At 58.6% G+C, this 18,455-nt stretch overlaps 1 protein-coding gene across 1 annotated transcript; it reads right to left on the bottom strand.

Moving 5' to 3' along the window:
• Window positions 1–2,507: 2,507 nt before the first annotated feature.
• SLC25A29 (solute carrier family 25 member 29) lies at window positions 2,508–12,736 on the bottom strand. The gene is made up of 4 exons (XM_040975547.1): window positions 12,703–12,736; window positions 8,617–8,660; window positions 3,412–3,495; window positions 2,508–3,259 (listed from the first exon to the last, which is right to left on the bottom strand). The coding sequence occupies exons 1-4, from the start codon at window positions 12,734–12,736 to the stop codon at window positions 2,537–2,539; spliced, it is 885 nt and encodes a 294-aa protein (XP_040831481.1). The 3' UTR covers window positions 2,508–2,536.
• Window positions 12,737–18,455: the final 5,719 nt, after the last annotated feature.

Genomic DNA, 18,455 nt, shown 5'->3' with positions numbered 1-18,455 from the left:
AAGACAGAGGCAGTGCCCAGGTGGCACCGTGGACCGCTGCCAGAGCCTGGATGTTTATCCCCTGGAGCGGCCGCGGCCTCGTGCTTTGTGGCATGTCACAGCCCCTGAAACCAGCGCCATCTCCAAGATCACCACTGAGCAAAGGAAACTTGCAACAGAAGAGTTAGTGCCCACTGGGAGGTGGCTGTCCTGTGTGCTGGGGCATGCTCAGGCCGCACCCAGGAAGCTGAGGTGCTTGGTGACACGGGTAGGCCAGAGTGGGGCAGGACGGCCAGAAGGACTACCTGTGCACAGCGCAGCTGGGCCCGAGGTCCCCCTCTGCTGTCTGCTGCCTCTGAGCGTCGTCAAATCAGAGGGAAAATGGCTTAAGTTCATCCCCACTACCAGCACCCCAGCTGTTCCTGTGGCTGAATGGTCAGCTCTTGGGGTTGATGGGGACTCGGCCATGGCCAGCTGTGCTGCCATGTGCAGCCTGAGCCGGGCACTGCAGAACTCAAGTGGCTCTGTGATCCAGCTCCGTGCCTCTGAAGGGCTGGCTTTCCATCTGCTCTACACAGGACGCGAAGGAGCACCTGGGGCAGCCCCAGTGGGAGCAAGGCCAAACGAACTTCTGGGGTTCCGCTGAGTCCTTCCTGCGGAAATCCAGGGTGACTGGGCCTGGCCACGGGTACCACCCAGGCCGAGAGGGGTGAGAGGTCTGTCCAAGGTCACCTCTGGGCACTCCGTGGAGAGTGCTGTCATGGTTTTAATTCATTAGTTGATCTGATAGGCAGAGAGGGAAACAGATCTTCCATCTGCTGAATCACTCCATACATGGCTACAATAACCAGGGCCTGGCCAGCAGAAGCCAGGAGACAGGAACTCGATCCAGTCTGCTGTGCGGCAGCGGAAACCCACACACACTGCCTCCCCGGTGCAGCCTCAGGACGCTGGATGACAGGCAGACAAGTCAGGAGGACTCGAGTCAGCACTGCTAGGAGAGGAGGCCATTGCAAACAGCAGCTTGCCACAACAGTGGCCCTCCAGTTTTTGTTTTTATTTCAAAGGTACACACATCGTCCATTTGCTGGTTCACTTGTGGACAACCTGAAGTATCCAGGGCTGGGCCAGGCCAAAGCTAGGAACTCAGAACCCAATCTGCATTTCCCATGTGGGCGTCAGGGACCCAAGGACTTGGACCATCTGCTGCCTCCCAGAGTGCGTATTAGCAAGGTGAGATTGGAAGTGAAGCTGAGATTCGAACCCAGGCACTCTGCTTTGAATGCAGATGCCCCAGGGAGCGTGTCAACTGTTGTACCAAGTACCAGCAGGCTCTGCGTTTTTGAGAGACAGAGAAGTGCGAGGCCTGGGAGCCAGTCCCTAGGAACTGCAGGAGGCTGGGCCAAGTCAGCATGGACAAGGGCAGCCCCCTCCCTGCCCCCACCGGCAGCTGGAGCTCCTTGGCTGGGAGTGGGAAGGAAGCCCTTCCAGGCCCAACTCCAGGAGACGGAGCAGGGCTTGCCCCACTTGGCAAAGCTCGGGAAGGCCTTGCTGACCGACATGGTGGCAACAAACCCTGGGGGTCCCAGGAGCTGGGTCCGCGTCCTGGTCCTCACCTCCAGGACAGACTCTGCTGGACACAGGTGAGCTTTGCCTCATTTGCTGCTGCTGCCCGTGCCAGCACAGCTGCTGATGAGCAAACCAAGGCTCACTGGGCCCTCTGGAACCCTGTCCCAGGTCACAAGGCCACGCTGGCCTCGGGACCCAAGTACTCGCTTGCAGCCTCTGACCCCCATTTCCCACAGAGAGGCCTCAGTCTTCTACAAAACCAACACGGGCTTTATTCCCTCTGTGGTTCCTGAACAACAGTGAGAGCACATCACGTAACAGCATTCACTGGCCTGCCACGTGGAGACTTGGGCAACACGAAGACTGGTGGCGATAGGAACTGAACTTGTGGCTTCTGGGGGGCCTTCCTGTGCTGCCCCAGCCCCAGGGAGGTAAAGCCCACACTCTTTCCTGCTGAGCTCTCTGCCTGTGTGGAAGGTGGTGCTGCTGGGCCAGCCACAGCTCCACAGCCCCATGTGGACGTGGCGGGACGTCCCTGGGCACATCTGAATGACAGTGTAGCCTCAAATCTCTGGGCTGATGAAATGTGGAGGACTTCCTGGGGGGGCCCAAGACACCTCTAGGCTCAGACAGCTAGAAGAGCCACTTCTGTAACACCAGGAGGCACCGAAGCTGCCCCTCGTCCCCAATTAGGGATGGGGCTGACAAGTGCCTGGGGGAAGCCACCAGCAGGCCATCCAAGTCCAGGGAGCCAGCCTGCAGGCCGGGTCAGCAGTGGGAGACAGGCAGAGGCACATGGCTGGGCTTTCCCAGCACCACACTGACTTCCTGATGCTACCAAGTGGCCACCAGTGGCCCCATGTCACAGCCGAGAAAGCCAGCACCGGCAGATGTGGAGTGATGCTGCCTGCCACGGTCACTCTGCTGCCATTCCCAGTCCCACGGAGGTAATGCCCACAGCCAGAGGCGATGCCCACAGCTAGGGGAATCACAGGCTGGAGGGATGGGCCAGGGTGGGCGCTGCGGGGGTGGCCTCAGGGCCCCGCACATAGGTGAGTACCACAGTGACGGTGGCAAAGGTGGCGGCATTGACGGGGAAGGCACGCAGAAGCGTGGAGGTCAGGCCCCGTGTGAACACGCGCCAGCCCTCCTCCTGGTAGCTCTGGCAAGCGCAGTCCACAATGCCACGGTAGCGTGGGGCGCCCCGCAGACCGTCAGCCTGTAGCCGTGACTTGATCACGTCCATGGGGTAGGTGGAGAGCCAGGAGGTGATACCAGCCGTGCCGCCGGCCAGCAACAGCTTGGGTACCAGCAGTGGCGCTCCGGGCTCGCAGTCAAGCGCGTGTGTGAGCACGTCATAGGTGAAGAAGTAGACGCCGAAGCTGGGTGTCTCGCGCAGCAGCGTGGACAACATGCCCCGGTTGACCCCGCGCAGGCCCTCGCGCCGATAGATCTGTGCCAGGCAGTCCAGCGAACCCTTGTAGGTGCGGGCTGGGCCCGTGTCCTGCAGCTGCAACCGCGTCTTGGCCAGCTCCATAGGACAGCAGACGACACACTGGATGGCGCCAGCTGCTGCGCCAGCCAGGAACTGGTTCAGCGGTGTGTCGCAGCCCAGCGCCCGCAGCGTGTTGCCCTGCACGCCGAACACGAGCGCATTGATGAAGGTGAGCCCCATGAGGGGCGAGCCCAGGCCCTTGTAGAGGCCCAGTACCTGTAGGGCACCGAAAGGCTGTCAGTGCCCGGTCCATCCCAGGGGATTTGACTAAGAGGCCTGGCATTCCCTCTCCCCTTCCCACCCCACAACTTCTGGGTGGTTGGGGACACCCAGAGCCAGTCCCGAGCCCCGCCCCTCCCACCACTCACACTCTCCTGCTTGATGATGGTCTGGAAACAGTGCATGGTGCTGTGGTACTGGGGTCTCTCCACACTCTGCACCTGGAGCCGCACCTGCGGGGATGGAGCCCAGTGGGAGGCCGGCAAGCCCCGGTGCCCAGCTCCCCTGCCCGGCTCTCAGGACCTTCCTGGTGGGCGGGCAGAATCAGGAAGGCAGCTTGGAGCTCCCAGAGGCTCCTGGGACTGCGGGCTGGGGCTACGGGGCAGCCAGCTGGACATGGGGTGGGGTCCCCAAGGTCTCAGGAAGTTGGGTTGATTTTCCCGTTCTCACCACCACTGTACCGTGTGCTCTGCGGACCTGACCTGTCTCCCAGGACCAACCCACCGAGTCTGACGCCTGTTATCCTCCTGCTGCCGTAACAACCTCTGCATGCCCGCCCCGTGGCACCAGGGCTCTTCCCTGTGGGGACAGCAGTCCTGACACATCACAGAGCTCACAGCCGCCTGGGAACCGGACAGGCTGCGTAGCACCTGGTACACACCATGGTGCTCGCTCTGTCCTGCACAGCCATGGAGGCTGCAGTGGGGGCAATGCATTCTGAGCTTGGTTGCAGCCAGTCAAGTCACTCCTCCAGAAATGACCACTGTTGGGGCCAGCACTGTGGCACAGCAAGTTAAACCTCTGTCTGCAACCCCCCAGCATCCCATATGGACATTAGTTTCCTGGCTGCTCCACTTCTAATCATTTTCTACTGGTGTACCTGAAAAAGCAGTGGAGGTTGGACAACACACATGGGAGACCTGGGAGAGGCTGCCAGCTCCCGCTTCTGCCTGGCCTCGCCCTGGCCGTGCGGCCACTTGGGGAGTGAACCAGCGGGTCTGGGTGTTTCTCTCCCCGTCCTCTCTCTCTAACTCTGCCTTTCAAATAAAAAATATTAAAAAAAAAAAAAAAAAGATGACCACTGTTGCAGCCAGGGCCACGGAACCTGCGCCGTCTGCTGGGCGTGACAGGGGGAGTGTACACACAGGTCAGCAGTCGGGTCAGACCGACGCGCCTCCCGTAAGGAGGAACAAGATCCTGGGAACTGAGAACTAGGAAAAGTGGAACCAATTTCCAAGAAGTTAAACTGTAACTACAGAACTGCTCATCTTGGTTCTAACTGCTTCTTGCAGCATCTGTAACCTTGCTTGCTCGCCACCATAAAGGACACCAGGGTGTGGGTTTTATTCCTTTAAAAGCTCCCTGCCAGGGCCCGGCGGTGTGGCCTAGGAGCTAAAGTTCTCGGCTTGAACGCACCGGGATCCCATACGAGTGCTGGTTCTAATCCCGGCAGCTCCACTTCCCATCCAGCTCCCTGCTTGTGGCCTGGAAAAGCAGTCGAGGACAGCCCAAAGCCTTAGGACCCTGCACCCGTGTGGGAGACCTGGAGGAAGTTTCAGGCTCCTGGCTTTGGACCAGCGCAGCACCGTTACGGCCACTTGGGGAGTGAATCACCGGACAGAAGATCTTCCTCTCTGTCTCTCCTCCTCTCTGTACATCTGACTTTGCAACAAAAATAAATAAATCTTTTTAAAAAATTAAAAAATAAAATAAAATATAAAAGCTCAGTGCCCCAACAGCTCAGGGCTGTTTCCCTTAGACCTGTTCTGAGTGGGGCACTTCACCGCTGGCTAATAAAGACTCCCCAGATTCTAACCTGGTTTCAGTGGTCTTTAATACGGTGCGCCCCATAACATGGGTAGAACAGGAAGAAGATGATGGGGGGAGGGTCCACACATGTCCGCTCTGGATATCTGAAACACGTGCCCAAGTAGGTGCCATTTCCCAGGAGGGAAGACCGAGGCTCACGGGCATACTATGGTGTGACCTTAGCTACCCCAGGCCTCCAAGGACATGAGTGGCCATGCTGGCAAGGGAGAGACCCTATGGGGAGAGACCCTCCTTCTGCTGAGTGCACTGACAACTCTGGGACAGAGTGCCATGTGCACCTGGCCACCTCTGGCTGGCAGCCCTGGCTCAGGCACGCCCCTTGCACCTAGCAGCCTGGGGTGCATTTTCAGTGGAGGAAAGCAAAATCACTGTGGAACGTGAACCCCGAGCACCGTGAGCTGGGGCTCAGCTATGACACGTTTTCTGTCTCCCTGTGGCATTCCAAGGTGCCTGTTGCCCCTGGAGCTCCCAGCCCTGGCACTCCGAGGGCTGCGCTGGCAGAAGCAGGCTGGCAGCGGCCTGTCCGCATTCCACTGTGTGTGACCTTGCGGTCTGGGAGATGCCCTTGTGGCCTGGGTGTGACTGTGGTCGAGTGGCTCAAGTCCCGCCAAGCCTGGAGCAGAGGTTTTGGTGCTCCTGCAGGACTGGCAGGACCGGCGGGCCCACCCTTGGGAAAACAGGTGGTCCTCTGTGCAAGCCCCCACCCCAGGAGTGAGAGCGGGGTCCAGAGGTTCACCTGGGCTTTACTTACTAGCGCTCTCCTGGCAGTTACACTTTGGCTATGCCGGAGGCAGCCCCTAGCTCGGAAAGTAAAGGCAGTTAAAGCAGCATAAAATGTCAACATCACGCCAGGCGCCAGCCCCTCCTCCCAGCCCTCCCCTGCCCTGGGGATGGGCACAGCCGCTGGGGATGGGGTGGGGCCCCAATCACCCACCACGTGTCTGGTGAGAACAGATCCAGAGCCACATTTACTCACAAACGCAGGGGGCAGCTGGCCGTGCCCAGGACGACGGGCTGAGGCTCAGAGTTTGGCCGAATCGGGGACTTCTCCAGGTGCCGGGACCCAGAAGGACTTAAGTGCGGGTGTCCCACTAGCTACAGGCCAGCATGGATGGGCCCTGAGCACGGGAACCCCTAACGTATCCCACAGGACAATTCCAGTCCTGCGGAGAGACCCCACACCAGGCAGCAGGCAGGCTCAGGAGCTGTGTGGGGGCAGGGCCATTTGCAGTGGGATCCTGGCCAGGGGTCGAGGAAGGCTTGCACTAGCCTGTGTTACTTGCAGAATGGAAAGCCAACTCAATCTTTTAAGGAAAAAGCTACATGTATTAAAAACGCATATGCCTCTGGTGGGAGGAGGGGTATCTTCAGGTAGGGCAAAAAAAGATAGCTGATTGGTCTGCAGCAACGAAACGTGGCAGGGGCTTTTCCACTCTGCCCTGTTGCCTTCGACAATGGCCAAGGGCCAGGACAGGCCCTGAGGCAGCTTGGTGAGAAGCCCAGTGGGCGGCACAGCTCAGCGGGGGAGCTGGACAGGGCTGGGCAGGAATGGGTGCAGACAGGCAGCCCGGGCTGGTCAGGCAGGTTTGCCCAAGGCTGATCTTGGAGAGTAACGGTGGAGAGGCAGAGGGCCCCACACAGCTTTCCCCAAGGTACACCCTAAAAGGTACCAGGGAGGTAGAGATGGGGCACAGGCCCAGAGGGTACAGGGGTTGGGACACCTGACTCAGAAGCTCTGTAGCCCCGAGCCTGACCCACAGGCGTGCTGCCCAGGGGCAGGCCAGGCCTGAGCAGTGAGGCAAGTGCACTGCCAGGCTGGCCAGAGTGGTTGCGGCTGGCGGGCAGCCGGCCAGAGCAGTACCGCCGAGGGGCCAGCTCCTGCCGGGGTGCCATCTGGAACTCATCCCTGCTTACCAAGAAGGCCTGGCACTCGGCCTCCTCTCCACATGTTACTTTCCAGGGTGGGCACCTGACTCAATGTGGACCCTGCTACCAACAGCTCATGAAAAAGAGACTTACAAAGGAAAGCTTCTTCTGGTGCAAACACAAAACCAAAACCAATACAAAAACTTTTTGAAATCCAGGCACAAAAAGGATCGTCAGGGTCCAGGGTGGTAGCCTAGAGGCTAAAGTCCTTGCCTTGTATGCCTGGGATCCCATATGGGATTTGTATCCCGCTGTTCCACTTCCCATCCAGCTCCCTGCCTGTGGCCTGGGAAAGCAGTGGAGGACGGCCCAAAGCCTTGGGACCTTACATGCATGTGGGAGACCCTGAGGAAGCTCCTGGCTCCTGGCTTCAGGTCTGCTCAGCTCCGGCCATTGCAGCCATTTGCGGAGTGAACCAGCTGATGAAATACTTTTTTTCATCTCTTTCTCTCTGTAACTCCGACTTTGCGACAAAATAAAATCTTTTTTTTAAGCTTTTTTTTTTGTAAGATTTACTCATTTTTCTTAAAAAGTCACATTTGTAGAAAGAAGGAGGGACAGATCTTCAGTCTACTGGTTCACTCCCCAAGTGGCCGTCAATTGTGAGCCAAAGCCAGGAGGCTCGTCTGGGTCTTCCACACAGTCAAGGACGGCCCAAAGCCTTAGGACCCTGCACCCGTGTGGGAGACCCAGAAGAAGCTCCTGGCTCCCGGCTTCGGATCGGTGCAGCACCAGCTATTACACTCACTTGCAGAGTGAATCATTGGACGGAAGATCTTCCTCTCTGTCTCTCCTCTTCTCTGTATATCTGCCTTTGCAATAAAAATAAATAAATCTTTAAAAAATACATATGCATGGAATTCAGAAATATTTTTTACAACAAAATAAAAAGGTCTTTGAATTCCATTTTCTAGGTGGTGTGTTTTGCCTTAGTGACCCCATCCTTCCACTCCGCAGCTTTTCTGACAATATCTGGGCCCAGGCCTGAGGTCACGTGGCCACCCAGCCCTCCGCCAGCAAGTCTCACTGCCAGCCAGCACCTGGGTTCATGGTAAAAGGAGGTAACGGGAAGTCCAATTCCACCAGCCCCGCTCAGGGGGACGTGTCTGTCCCCAGCTTTGCCCTTGCCACAGGAAACAGGCGCCAAGTTCATGGTGGCCTCCTGCCTTGGCTTCTGTCCCCAGGGAGACTGAGTCCTGGGGGTGGGGCATGCAAGGCCACAGCCCTTCCTCAGGTGTCCAGCCAGGGACACCTGGGCACAGGTGCCTCGGTCAGGGCTCTGGGAAGACCAAGTATACAATGTACCCTCTGAATACTTCTCTCACGTCAATGCTTGAGGCAATTCTTGGGAAGGGACACACACCCTTTCACACCCCAGTCCCAGCTGGCTACCCCCAAGAGTGCTTGTGGCCATGACCTTGACGTTCAATTCTGGCCCAGCTGAAAAAACATGGGGACAAAGCCACAAAGAAGGGTCAGCTCAGTAAGTGGGAAGGAGGCTGTCCACCAGGGCACCCTGGAGACCTTGTTGGCCACGCCCACAGGTCAACACCTGCATGGGAGGGGGCCTGAGGATAAAGGGGTGACCAGAAACTCACCTTGACCGTGTCAAATGGGTGTCCCACCAGCACGCCTGCTACACCTGCAGGCAGAAAGGGGACCGTGACCATGCAGCCCTTGGGCCCTGGCATACCCATCATCGCACGCCCGCACCATCACATACACTGGGCTGCGTGCATGAGGAGACACAGAGGGAGGGGAGGGGGAGGGAAAGGGGAGGGGAGGGGAGGGGAGGGAGGAGAGAGGAGGGGAGGGCTCCCCCCAGAAGCCAGCATCTGTCCACTCCTCTCCCAGCTGCTGCTCCCTGCCATGGACCATTCCAGGCTGCTACCAGCCACTGGCCCCCGGGGGCTGCGCACATCCTCTCTGCAGTGACCACCTGCTTCCAAACACCGGGCGCTGGCTCTGGGGTCCAACCACAAGCCTCCCCACTGCCCCGTGAGTGAGACAGCCACGTCACCCCATCCCACAAGACAAACGGAGTCTTTGTGAGGTCATGTAACTCTCAGGGTACCAACCAAAACTACGATGTGTCCATCTGTTCAAATCCACCTTCAATGCAGTGACAATTGTGGATAATTTAAATAAGATTTATTTATTTGTTTGAAAGGTAGAGCTACAGAAAGGGCAAGAGAGAGAGCTCTTCCATCCACTGCTTTGTTCCCCAAATGGCTGCAGCTGGAGCTGTACCAGGCAGAAGCCAGGAGTCAGAAATTCCATGCAGGTCCCCCGGGTGGGTGCCGGGGTCCACACTGACCACCTTCTGCTGCTTTCCCGGACTATGAACAGGGAGCTGGAGCTGCAATGGGGCAAGCCTGTGGCTGGCACTTTGCTGCAGAGGGTAAAACTGCTGCCTGCAATAGCAGCCCAGGAGTGCAAGGATGCTGGTTCGAGTCCCAGCTTCTGATGCAGCTTGCTGCTAATGGCCTGGGAAAGCAGCAGAAGATGGCCCAAGCACTGGGGACCCTGTGAGAAACTCAGAAGAAGCAGCTGGCTCCGATCTGACGCAGCCCCAGTCACTGCTGCCGTTGGGGAGTGAATCAACAGGCGAAAGCTCTCTCCTCCCTCAGTGTGTGCAATTCTGCCTTTCAAATAAACAAAGTAAACCTTAAAAAAAAAAAGGAAACGCAGTCAGACTCAAACCAGCTCCCTGCTGCTGCAGGCAGCGGCCAGCAGGTTAAGAGACAATACAACCTGTTGTTCCCTGCTCTTAGTTCTGTGTAAAGGGACAACAAACCCATTTACCAGATGAGGAAACCAGAGAGAAAAGAACAGCCAGGGGCCTGGAGCGATAGTGGAGAGATTAAAGTCCTCGCCTTGAATGTAACAGCGTCCCATATGGATGCCAGATCTAATCCTGGTAGTCCTGCTTCCCGTCCAGCTCCCTGCCTGTGGCCTGGAAAAGCAGTCAAGGATGGGCCAAAGCCTTGAGACCCTGCACCCACATGGGAGACCCAAAAGAAGCTCCTGGCTCCTGGCTTCGGATTGGCTCAGCTCCAGCTTTTGCAGCTACTTGGGGAGTGTACCATCAGATGGAAGAGCTTCCTCTTTGTCTCTCCTCCTCTCTGTATATCTGACTTTCCAAATAAAAATAAATAAATCTTAAAAAAAAAAATGCAGTGAGGAGGTGGCGGAGTAGGCTTGACCCCTGCCCTGCCGGCCCTGGAGCCCTGCCCTGCCGGCCCTGGAGCCCTACCCTGCTGGCCCTGGAGCCCTCAGCTGACACCCAGGGCACACCACCATCTGCCCTTCCAGAATGCACTGCATCCTGCCTATTGCCCTGGCCCCAAAGCTGCTGGGGAAGACAGCTCTGGCCCCATCTGGGAATCAGGGTTGTTTCTGGCCCTGGCTCCTGACCTCAGCTCCATGCCACCATGTAGGAGACCTGCACTGGAATCCAGGCTGCTGCCATTGTCCCCACCAGCCTGGGCCACTGCAGGGCGCCTGCTCGCTCAGCTCACTCACTCTCACCAGCTGATGCATAAATGGGGCACTCCATGTGGTGCAGTGTGTTAACATGCCACCTGTGACACCAGCAATTCAGAGCGCTGGGTTCAAGTCCCAGCTGCCCTGACAAAGTCAGGAACCAGGAATCCATCTGGGTGTTGCACATGGTGGTCCAGCGTTTGGGCCATCATCCCGCTGTCTCCACAGGCACAGTAGCAGGTGCTGGACCAGGGTTTGAAGAGGACTTCAGGCAACTGCCATGGCCCCCACCTGGGGACAGGAGTTGCCCAACAGGGAGTATGGGTGTGGTCTCTGGGAGCTGGGTACTGCCCAAGCAACAGCCTAGAGCAAGGACTGGACCCTGGTGAGGGGTGGGGGTGGAGAGGTTGGGGTCTCTCTGAGCTGATCCTCCCCAGCTGTGCTGCTCACCTCTCCCATGCAGACACACAACGTCACGTGTAGACACACAGTGTCCTTTCATTGGACTCCATCTGGTGCCCAGAACAGATGAACGGTGGAAAGCATTCATATACACAATGGGATATTGTTTAGCCAGAGAGAGAAAGAGCGATACCCTGTCACTCTCAGGGAAGTGGATAGAACTGAAGGACATTATGTGCTGTCAGCTACAAAAAGACAAAACCGGAGCTGTGGCCTAGGGGCCAAAGCTTGCAGTGCCAGCATCCTATCTGGACGCTGGTTCCTGTCCCAGCTGCTCCACTTCCAATCCTGCTCCCTGCTAACGCGCCTGGGAGAGCAGTGAAGGAGGGGCCGAGCACTTGAGCCCCTGCCCCCACCCACACACAGGAGACCAGAAGGAAGCTCCCAGCGCAGGCCTGGCCAGTGCTGGCCACTGTGGCTCTGTGGGGATAAGAACCGTGCAACCAGTGCATGGAACATCATGTCTGTGTGCGACTCTTCTTTTTCCTTTTTCTAAATATTTGTTTCATTTTTATTGGAAAGGCAGATTTACAGAGTGAAGGCGAGACAGAGAAAAATCTTCCATCCACTAGTTCACTCACTCCCCAAATGGCCACAATGGCCGGAGCTGAGCTGATTCAGAGCCAGGAGCCAGTAGCTTTTACCGGGTCTCCCAAGTGGGTGCAGGGTCCCAAGGCTTTGAGCCGTCCTTGACCCCTCCTTCACTGCTTTCCCAGGCCACAAGCAGGGAGCTGGATGGGAAGTGGAGCAGCTGGGTTAGAACTGGTGCCCTATGGGATCCTGGGCATGCAAAGCAAGCACTTTAGCTCCTAGGCCACTGCACCGGGCGCTGCAACTTTCAAATAAATATTTGTTAAAAATACAGAAAGACAAATCCTGCGTGTTCTGTCTCGCATGAGGAAATGAAAACAAGCTCAACTGGAACTCAGAAGACAGCCAGGGGAGGGGTGGGGCAGAGAGAGGTCGGACAAAGGATGCCAAGGCACCGGGACGGGGGTGGAGGGCGGGAAGGTAAAGAACAGACAACAAGCTCACTCCTCCAGTAGCAAGTGTCCGGTCCCGTCTCACCTCAGGAGGCTGGACCAGGTAACCGGCTGGGCTTCTGGGCTGAGGGTACAGGGCTCTGGAGGCACCCTGAGCCCACGCCCCGGCCTCCCCAGCACCTGGTGAGCCGCCCACCCACCGCCTCTGGGCTGGGAAGTTCTCCATCCCACCAACCCCCGCATCGCTTTCCCCCAAAGACTATCCTGGGGCACTATGAGCCCCGCCCATCAGCCTGACCCAAAGGGGTTGACAGCGGCTGCTAAGCCGGGTTCCTGACTAAAACCTGTTGAGCTCAAGGTAAAGACAAGGAAACTCAAGGCCGAACAGCCCGTGCCCGCTCGCCCCATCCCTGCCTTTCCGGGCGACCCCCTCCGCCCTCCACAGACCCCCTGGCAAAGGAGTGACTTAGCACAAGGGTCAGGCAGTGCCTCTCAGCGCCCAGAGCTCTCCGGCCCCGCCCGACAGCTGCAGGGGAGTGGATTTCTTTCCCTAGGGTGGGCGCGAGTTGAGCACCGTGCCCTGGGAAGCGAGAAGGAGCTGCTCCAGGGACCCGTCTCGACCCAGCCGCAGGGCCGGCCCCCAGGGACTCCGGAGGCACCTGCTCCGCGCCTGGCGTAGCCGCCCCCACCGAGCCACGCTCGCAGGTGCTCGGCGCCCCCGCCTGCCCCCGCCCCGGAGCGCTGCCACCTTACCCCCGGCGCATCCAGCTAAGAAGTCGAGCGCCATGGCCGGGCTCCCGGGCGAGGCCGCCTTCCTCCAGGTCCTCCTCCTCCTCCCGCAGCCTCTGCGCCCAGCCGGTGGCCGTCGAAGCCCACTCCCAGGGCAAACGAGGCTCGGGGTGCGGCGGCGGCTGCTGGCACACGACTCCTGGCGCACGACTCCCGGCTCGCTCGCTGGCCCCGCGCCGGCCGCCCTCGGTCCCTCCCCGCCGGCCGGCGGCGCGGCTCCGAGGGCGCAGAGCGAGGCCAATGGGCGCGCCGGGCGCGGACAACACCCCGGCCCCGCCGCCGCCGCCGCGCCCCATTGGCTGCGCGCGCCCGGTGGCGGGGCGCGGGGGCGGCGGGGGGCCGCGGGCGCTGCAGACAAAGAGTGCGCTTGGTGCGCCCGGCCGCGCCACGCTGAGCCGAGAGGGGTTTCGGCGGTGCCGGGCCGGGCCCTGGGTTCGCATCCCAGCGCTGCCGCCCACCTCGGCGTCCTCGCCTGCAGAACGAGACGTGCGGAGTTCCTGCGGGCCGGAGCGCTTCCGGGGCTGGGTTTTGGGTGGAGAGGAGCGAAGTTTGAAGTCGGGCGGAGTGCCCTGGCTGCACTGCGGCACCTTACGGCAGACTGCAGGATCGCGCGTGAGGTTCCCCAGGTGGAAAAGACTTGGCGTGGCCCTAGGGGCGGGCGTGGGCTGTACGCTGGGCGGCGAAGGCGCCCGTGTAGCCTTGAGCAGGGGCGCAGAAGGCGAGGCGCAGAGCCCAGGCCCAGGGTGGCCCGCGCCAGTGACAGCGCCCCTGCCCTGGCCTTGGCGAGGGTCCCACTTGGGTCTGGGGCCTGGCCGGCACCCCAATGACTTCCTTAGTAGTAGCCCCCATTCCCGAAATGGGGATGGCCCGGGGCGCGGGCCTCTTGCGGTGAAGCGGGGGTGTGGGAAGGTTCGGGGCGCTTCTGAGGCTGCGTGGTTCACCGTGTGGGCTTCCACTCCCACGCTTCCCTCTCTTGTCCCTGCCCCCGGGCAGGCAGCGGAAGGTGACCAGGTGCTCGGCCCCTGCAGCCGCGTGGGAGACCCAGACCGAGTGCCTGCTGGTTGTGCGCTTTGGCGGGGAGCCCTTGCCCTTCAAATGGCTCAATAAACTTTTTTTTTTAACTGCGAGAACTTTTTCTCTTTTAAAAATATACTTATTTATTTGAAAGGCAGAATTACAAAGAGAGATCTTACCCACTGGGTCACTGCCTACACGGCCACAACGACCAGGGCTGGGCCAAGAGCTTCTCTCCCACGTGGTGCCCGAGCCCACTTGAGCCATCCTCTGCTGCTTTCCCTGTTGTGAGGAAGCTGGGTCGGAAGTGGAGCAGCCGGGGTCTCCACCTAGCGCCCACATGGCATGTGGCACTACAGAGGACGGCCTCGGGTGCTGTGCCACAGCAGTAGCCCCTCTGGGAACTTTTCCCGATGCCCTCCCCCTCCCCCCATCCTTGGTCCTGGCCGGGTGTGTGCGGGCATTGGTCAGTGCTGCTGTGCTTCCTTGGCTCTTGGAGTCGAAATAGCAAGTTCCATCAGCAGAGGTGCAAACCCCAGGTCTGCTGACTCCTCGTCCAGTGCTCGAGATGGCTGCTGGGCCCTGAACTGGGGATCTGGAGGCCTGGGTTTGAATATCGCCTGCCGCTGACTCTGCTGGATCCCTGGGAGGAGCAGGTGTGGGGATGTGGCAGAAGAGCTGGCCGCCCCAGCTCCAGGTGCAGCATATCCACCTGCAGAGCCTTCCCGAGCTGAGCAGGCTCAGGAGTTCTGGAGGCAAAGGTGGTTTTTGTTTGTTTCTTTCTTTCTAGGGGAACACACGTCTCTCCTTTAATGATGTGCTTGGGCTGCAGTACTCTGGACTCTCCTCCAAGTATGGTATTTGCTGGGCACCACATGGCCTGGTTAACCTGGGCACCACCTGGCCTGGTTAAGCGCCTGGTTAAGCTGGGCACCACATGGCCTGGTTAAAGCTGGGCACCACATGGCCTGGTTAAAGCTGGGCACCGCATGGCCTGGTTAAAGCCGGGCACCGCATGGCCTGGCTAAGCTGGGCAAGGTACCTTGGACAGGTGGGTGGGTCGGCATGCAGAATGTGGGAAACAGAGGAAGTGTGAGATCTGGGACTTGAAGCACTCCCCTCTCAGGATGGGGTGCTCAACTGGTTTTGGGTGGTTTTGCATCCAAGAAAGGGACATGCTATTGCATGCTAAGCAGCCCAACTGCTTCTCCTCCAGTCCCCCTGCCCCAGAAGAGAGTTGGGGGGCCCTGTCGTCCTGTAGCCACAGGGGTGGGGACCAAGAGGGAGCAGAGGAGTCCCTGACTGCCGCCCCCCACATGATCCAGCCATGATGACCCCTGGAAGGAGGTGTTGTCACAGAGTGGGGGGAGGGTGGTCTCCTCGGAGGCAGGATGTATCTTGCCCAGCTTGTGGGATTTCCTACCAGAGGCAAATGCAGTGCGAAACATTAGACATGTCCAAGATGGAAGATGCCCCCTCCTTACCCTCCATCTACTGCATGCTGAGCTGAGTGGTGGGGGGCGGGGGCCCCCGAGCTCAGAGCAAAGAGGAGACTGTACTGTAGCACCAGGTGCCACCAGCCAGTTTGGGGGGTAGTCTCAACTTGCAGAGAGCCAATTTGGCAGGAAAGCCCATGCAAGGCAAGCACAGGTGCAGGCCAGGACGGAGCCGCCTGAGCAAGTTTCAAAGTTGGCTCTGTCTCACCCGGAGGAGCTCTCCGTGGTGAGCTGGCCAGTCACACCTCCAGCCTGTCAGCTGTCACATATTCTGCTCTGGCTGGCGGTCCTTCCCCACACCCGACACCCCATGCTTGGTGTTGCCCCAGGACCTTTGCACTGGCTGCCTCTGCAGTGATCTGAATGTGTGCTGTCCCAAAGACTCCTGTGACGGTGTTAGAGTGGGGGGGGGGAGGGTGTGTGTGTGGGGGGGGAGGGTGTGTGGGGGGCTGTGAGGGGGAGGGTGTGTAGGGGAGGGTGGTTAGGTGGGTGGTTTTGAAGACAGATTCCGCACGGACTAGATGAGTGACATGTGTGCACATAAGGGCTGCAGTTTTGAGTGTGTGCTGGGCAGAACCAGGCTGGACTGCAACACCCATTGGTTCATGTGGAAGACAGTGCTGGAGACAGAACCGACCCAGCAATTGCAACCACCAGCTGATGGGGCGATGGACTGTGCCGGGCCCTGTACTTGCTAGTACATACAAGAATCTGGTCTGGGAACACCTCAGACAAAGTCTCTTTGGAGATCTCCCCAATCAGACTGCTGGACTCAGAGCCCTAACCAAGAAAAGATGGAGGACGGAACAAGTCAGTCAACTACCTCAGCTATGTGTTGGCAGCGAAATACTGGGTAAATGGAGACTCTATGATGGACTATGTCCATCAGTGGATTCTTCAAGACCTCATTGTGCCTGCGGTGGTGAGATTGGCAGCAATTCATAACTGTTGAACTGTCGGAATCACTTGAGCAAGACCTTCAGAGCACGCCCCACATCAGGGACCTGGGGTGGGTGGGAGACTGGGTGGGGCTTCTCCCTTAAAATCCCCCTTTACCTCAGATACATGAAGGAAACAATGTGGAAATAATAGTCTTACCCACTTTCCTGTAGCCCTGGAACCTTTTTACCCTAATTAGCTATGTAAAGAATGTCAAAAGTATAATTTAAAAACGAAAAAAAAAAAAAAAGGGCAGCACCTTTGTCTCCTGGTTCTGTGATGGGACTCAGAGACAAATGAGGCAGTGCATGGGTGGTGGCAAGTTCTGGAAACTTCAGGCTTGTTTCAAACTGCTAAAATGTAGCTTTAGGAGCCCAACACAATGGCTCAGTGGCTAAAATGCTTGCCTTGCATGCACCAGCATCCCATTTGAGCACTCTGCTTCCCATCCAGCTCCCTGCTGTGGCCTGGGAAAGCAGTGGAGGACGGCCCAAAGCCTTGGGACCCTGAACCTGCGCAGGACCCCTGAAGGAAGCCCTGGCTCCTGGCTTCAGGTTGGCTCAGCTTCGGCCGTTGCAGCCACTTGGGAAGTGAACCAGTGGATGGAAGATCTTTCTCTGCCTCTCCTCTCTGTGTAAATCTGCCTTTCCAATTAAAATAAAAATTTTGAAAAACATATACCTTTAGGATGAAAATCTTTGGAAATAGTTCCTCCGCATTATGCTGCAGACTGGTGAGAAGGCTAGTTTAAGTGGGAGGGATGTGGCGGGTGGTGCCTGGGGCATGGGGCTATCTGGGTGAACCGCCAGGGCCTGACCCATCAGCTCTGACTCTGGAGGGGGCGCACTTATTGCAGGCATTGGTGAGAGGGGGTAGCCCCAGAGCCCACACAGCTGCAGCCACAAGCTGGAGTGGAGCTAGCCAGTGGGTCTCTGAGCCCACCCCTGAGCGCTGAAGGGAAGCACCTGCAAGTGGAGATTCCCTGGCTGCAAACTCCTGAGCTTCCTGCGCCCCTGCCCTGAGCAAGATGCAGGAAATTGCACGAGTTCATTGGGCAGGTTGTCTTCAGCGGTCCTGGGGGCAGAGTCGGGGACAGCTGGGTGGAGGCCGGGTGTGGGCACTAGCTCCAGGGTCTCTATTTCTTGCCATCTGGGTCCCTGCGTGGCAGCCCTGGATTGAATTCCTGACACTTGGCAGGGACTGGTGGGTGAGGGCTACTCTGTCTCTCAGATAAAAACTCACGAAAAACAAAAGCTGGAGCGTGAACACGAGCCATGCGGGTCTGGCCGCTCAGTCGGGCAGCTGCTGCCACGGCTTGCCCCTCGTCGAGGTTGGTGAGCCCAGCCCTGCCCACTGGTGTGCCCATTCCTGTGTCTCCCAGGTGTGCTGTGGGTCTCCCTGTCCCAGGCTGTTCAGGGCACACTTGGCCTTTGAAGGAAGTCCGGGCCCGGTCACAGGGTGACAGAAACTCAAGATGGGGAGTGGTGTAAAAATAGACCCATGGAAAGTGATTCTGGAGTAAAAATAGAGTTGGATTGGCCTGCGCGGGGCACAGCGGCCATGGAGGGGTCCCCAGCAGGGCTGGGCGAAATGAGAGAAGGTGTGTGTGAAATAGAAATCAGGAAATATGTCCACAGGTTGGTAACGTGGAGAGCTGATGTGCCTGCTCTGGCCAGCCAGGGCAGTGTCCCACCTGGGTCTGGGTCACAGAATGCCATTGGTGTTCCAGAAGCCAAAACCTGCTGTAGGCAGTGGCGTGGTCTGGGTGCCTTCTCCACTCCTCCCTGCTGCGCCAGCCCTCCTCCGCCTGCTGCACTGCAGCTTTAGGCTTTGCCCCTATGCCAGACTCCATCCCGCACGTGTCCACCGGTTCTCAGTGCCTTTGGGTGCTGGCTAGGCCAGCAGGGGGCACCGGTGAGCCTGCCCCTCAACTGGACCTTTAGCCCTGGCATCTCTGCCCTCCCCTGCCGCTTTGTCCTCTGCTGCCTGACCCAGCGCCATGCACCCTGTACTCCTGGGTGTCGTGAGCCCGTCCCAGTGCCTCCCAGCTCCGGGGTAACTTCCATGCTCTCCCAGGTGCCCCTGCTGCCTGACCCAGCGTGCTCAAGTTGTCTCATGCAAATAAAAATGGCGCAGGTGCCATCTCCAGGACAGAGGTTCAGGGACACCCGAGGCTGAAAGCGCTGGAATGAGGTCCTCACAGCCGGCTGTGCTCACAGAGGGCCTGCAGTGCACAGCAACAAAGCTGCCTACCCACCGGTGCTCTGG

The sequence above is a fragment of the Ochotona curzoniae genome, unplaced genomic scaffold (genome assembly GCF_017591425.1).
Source record: "Ochotona curzoniae isolate NIBS_2020 unplaced genomic scaffold, NIBS_Ocur_1.0 contig_2688, whole genome shotgun sequence".
Lineage (NCBI taxonomy): Eukaryota > Metazoa > Chordata > Mammalia > Lagomorpha > Ochotonidae > Ochotona > Ochotona curzoniae.
This window is presented reverse-complemented; position numbering and strand designations above follow the sequence as displayed.

Excerpts from the sequence above, each read along its gene's own strand:
- SLC25A29 (XM_040975547.1), bottom strand. The coding sequence starts at position 12,736 with ATGGCGCTCGACTTCTTAGCTGGATGCGCCGGGG. Across the intron at positions 8,661-12,702 it reads CTTAGCTGGATGCGCCGGGG|GTGTAGCAGGCGTGCTGGTG; the intron begins GTAAGGTGGCAG and ends TTCTGCCTGCAG. Across the intron at positions 3,260-3,411 it reads CCATCATCAAGCAGGAGAGT|GTACTGGGCCTCTACAAGGG; the intron begins GTGAGTGGTGGG and ends GGTGCCCTACAG.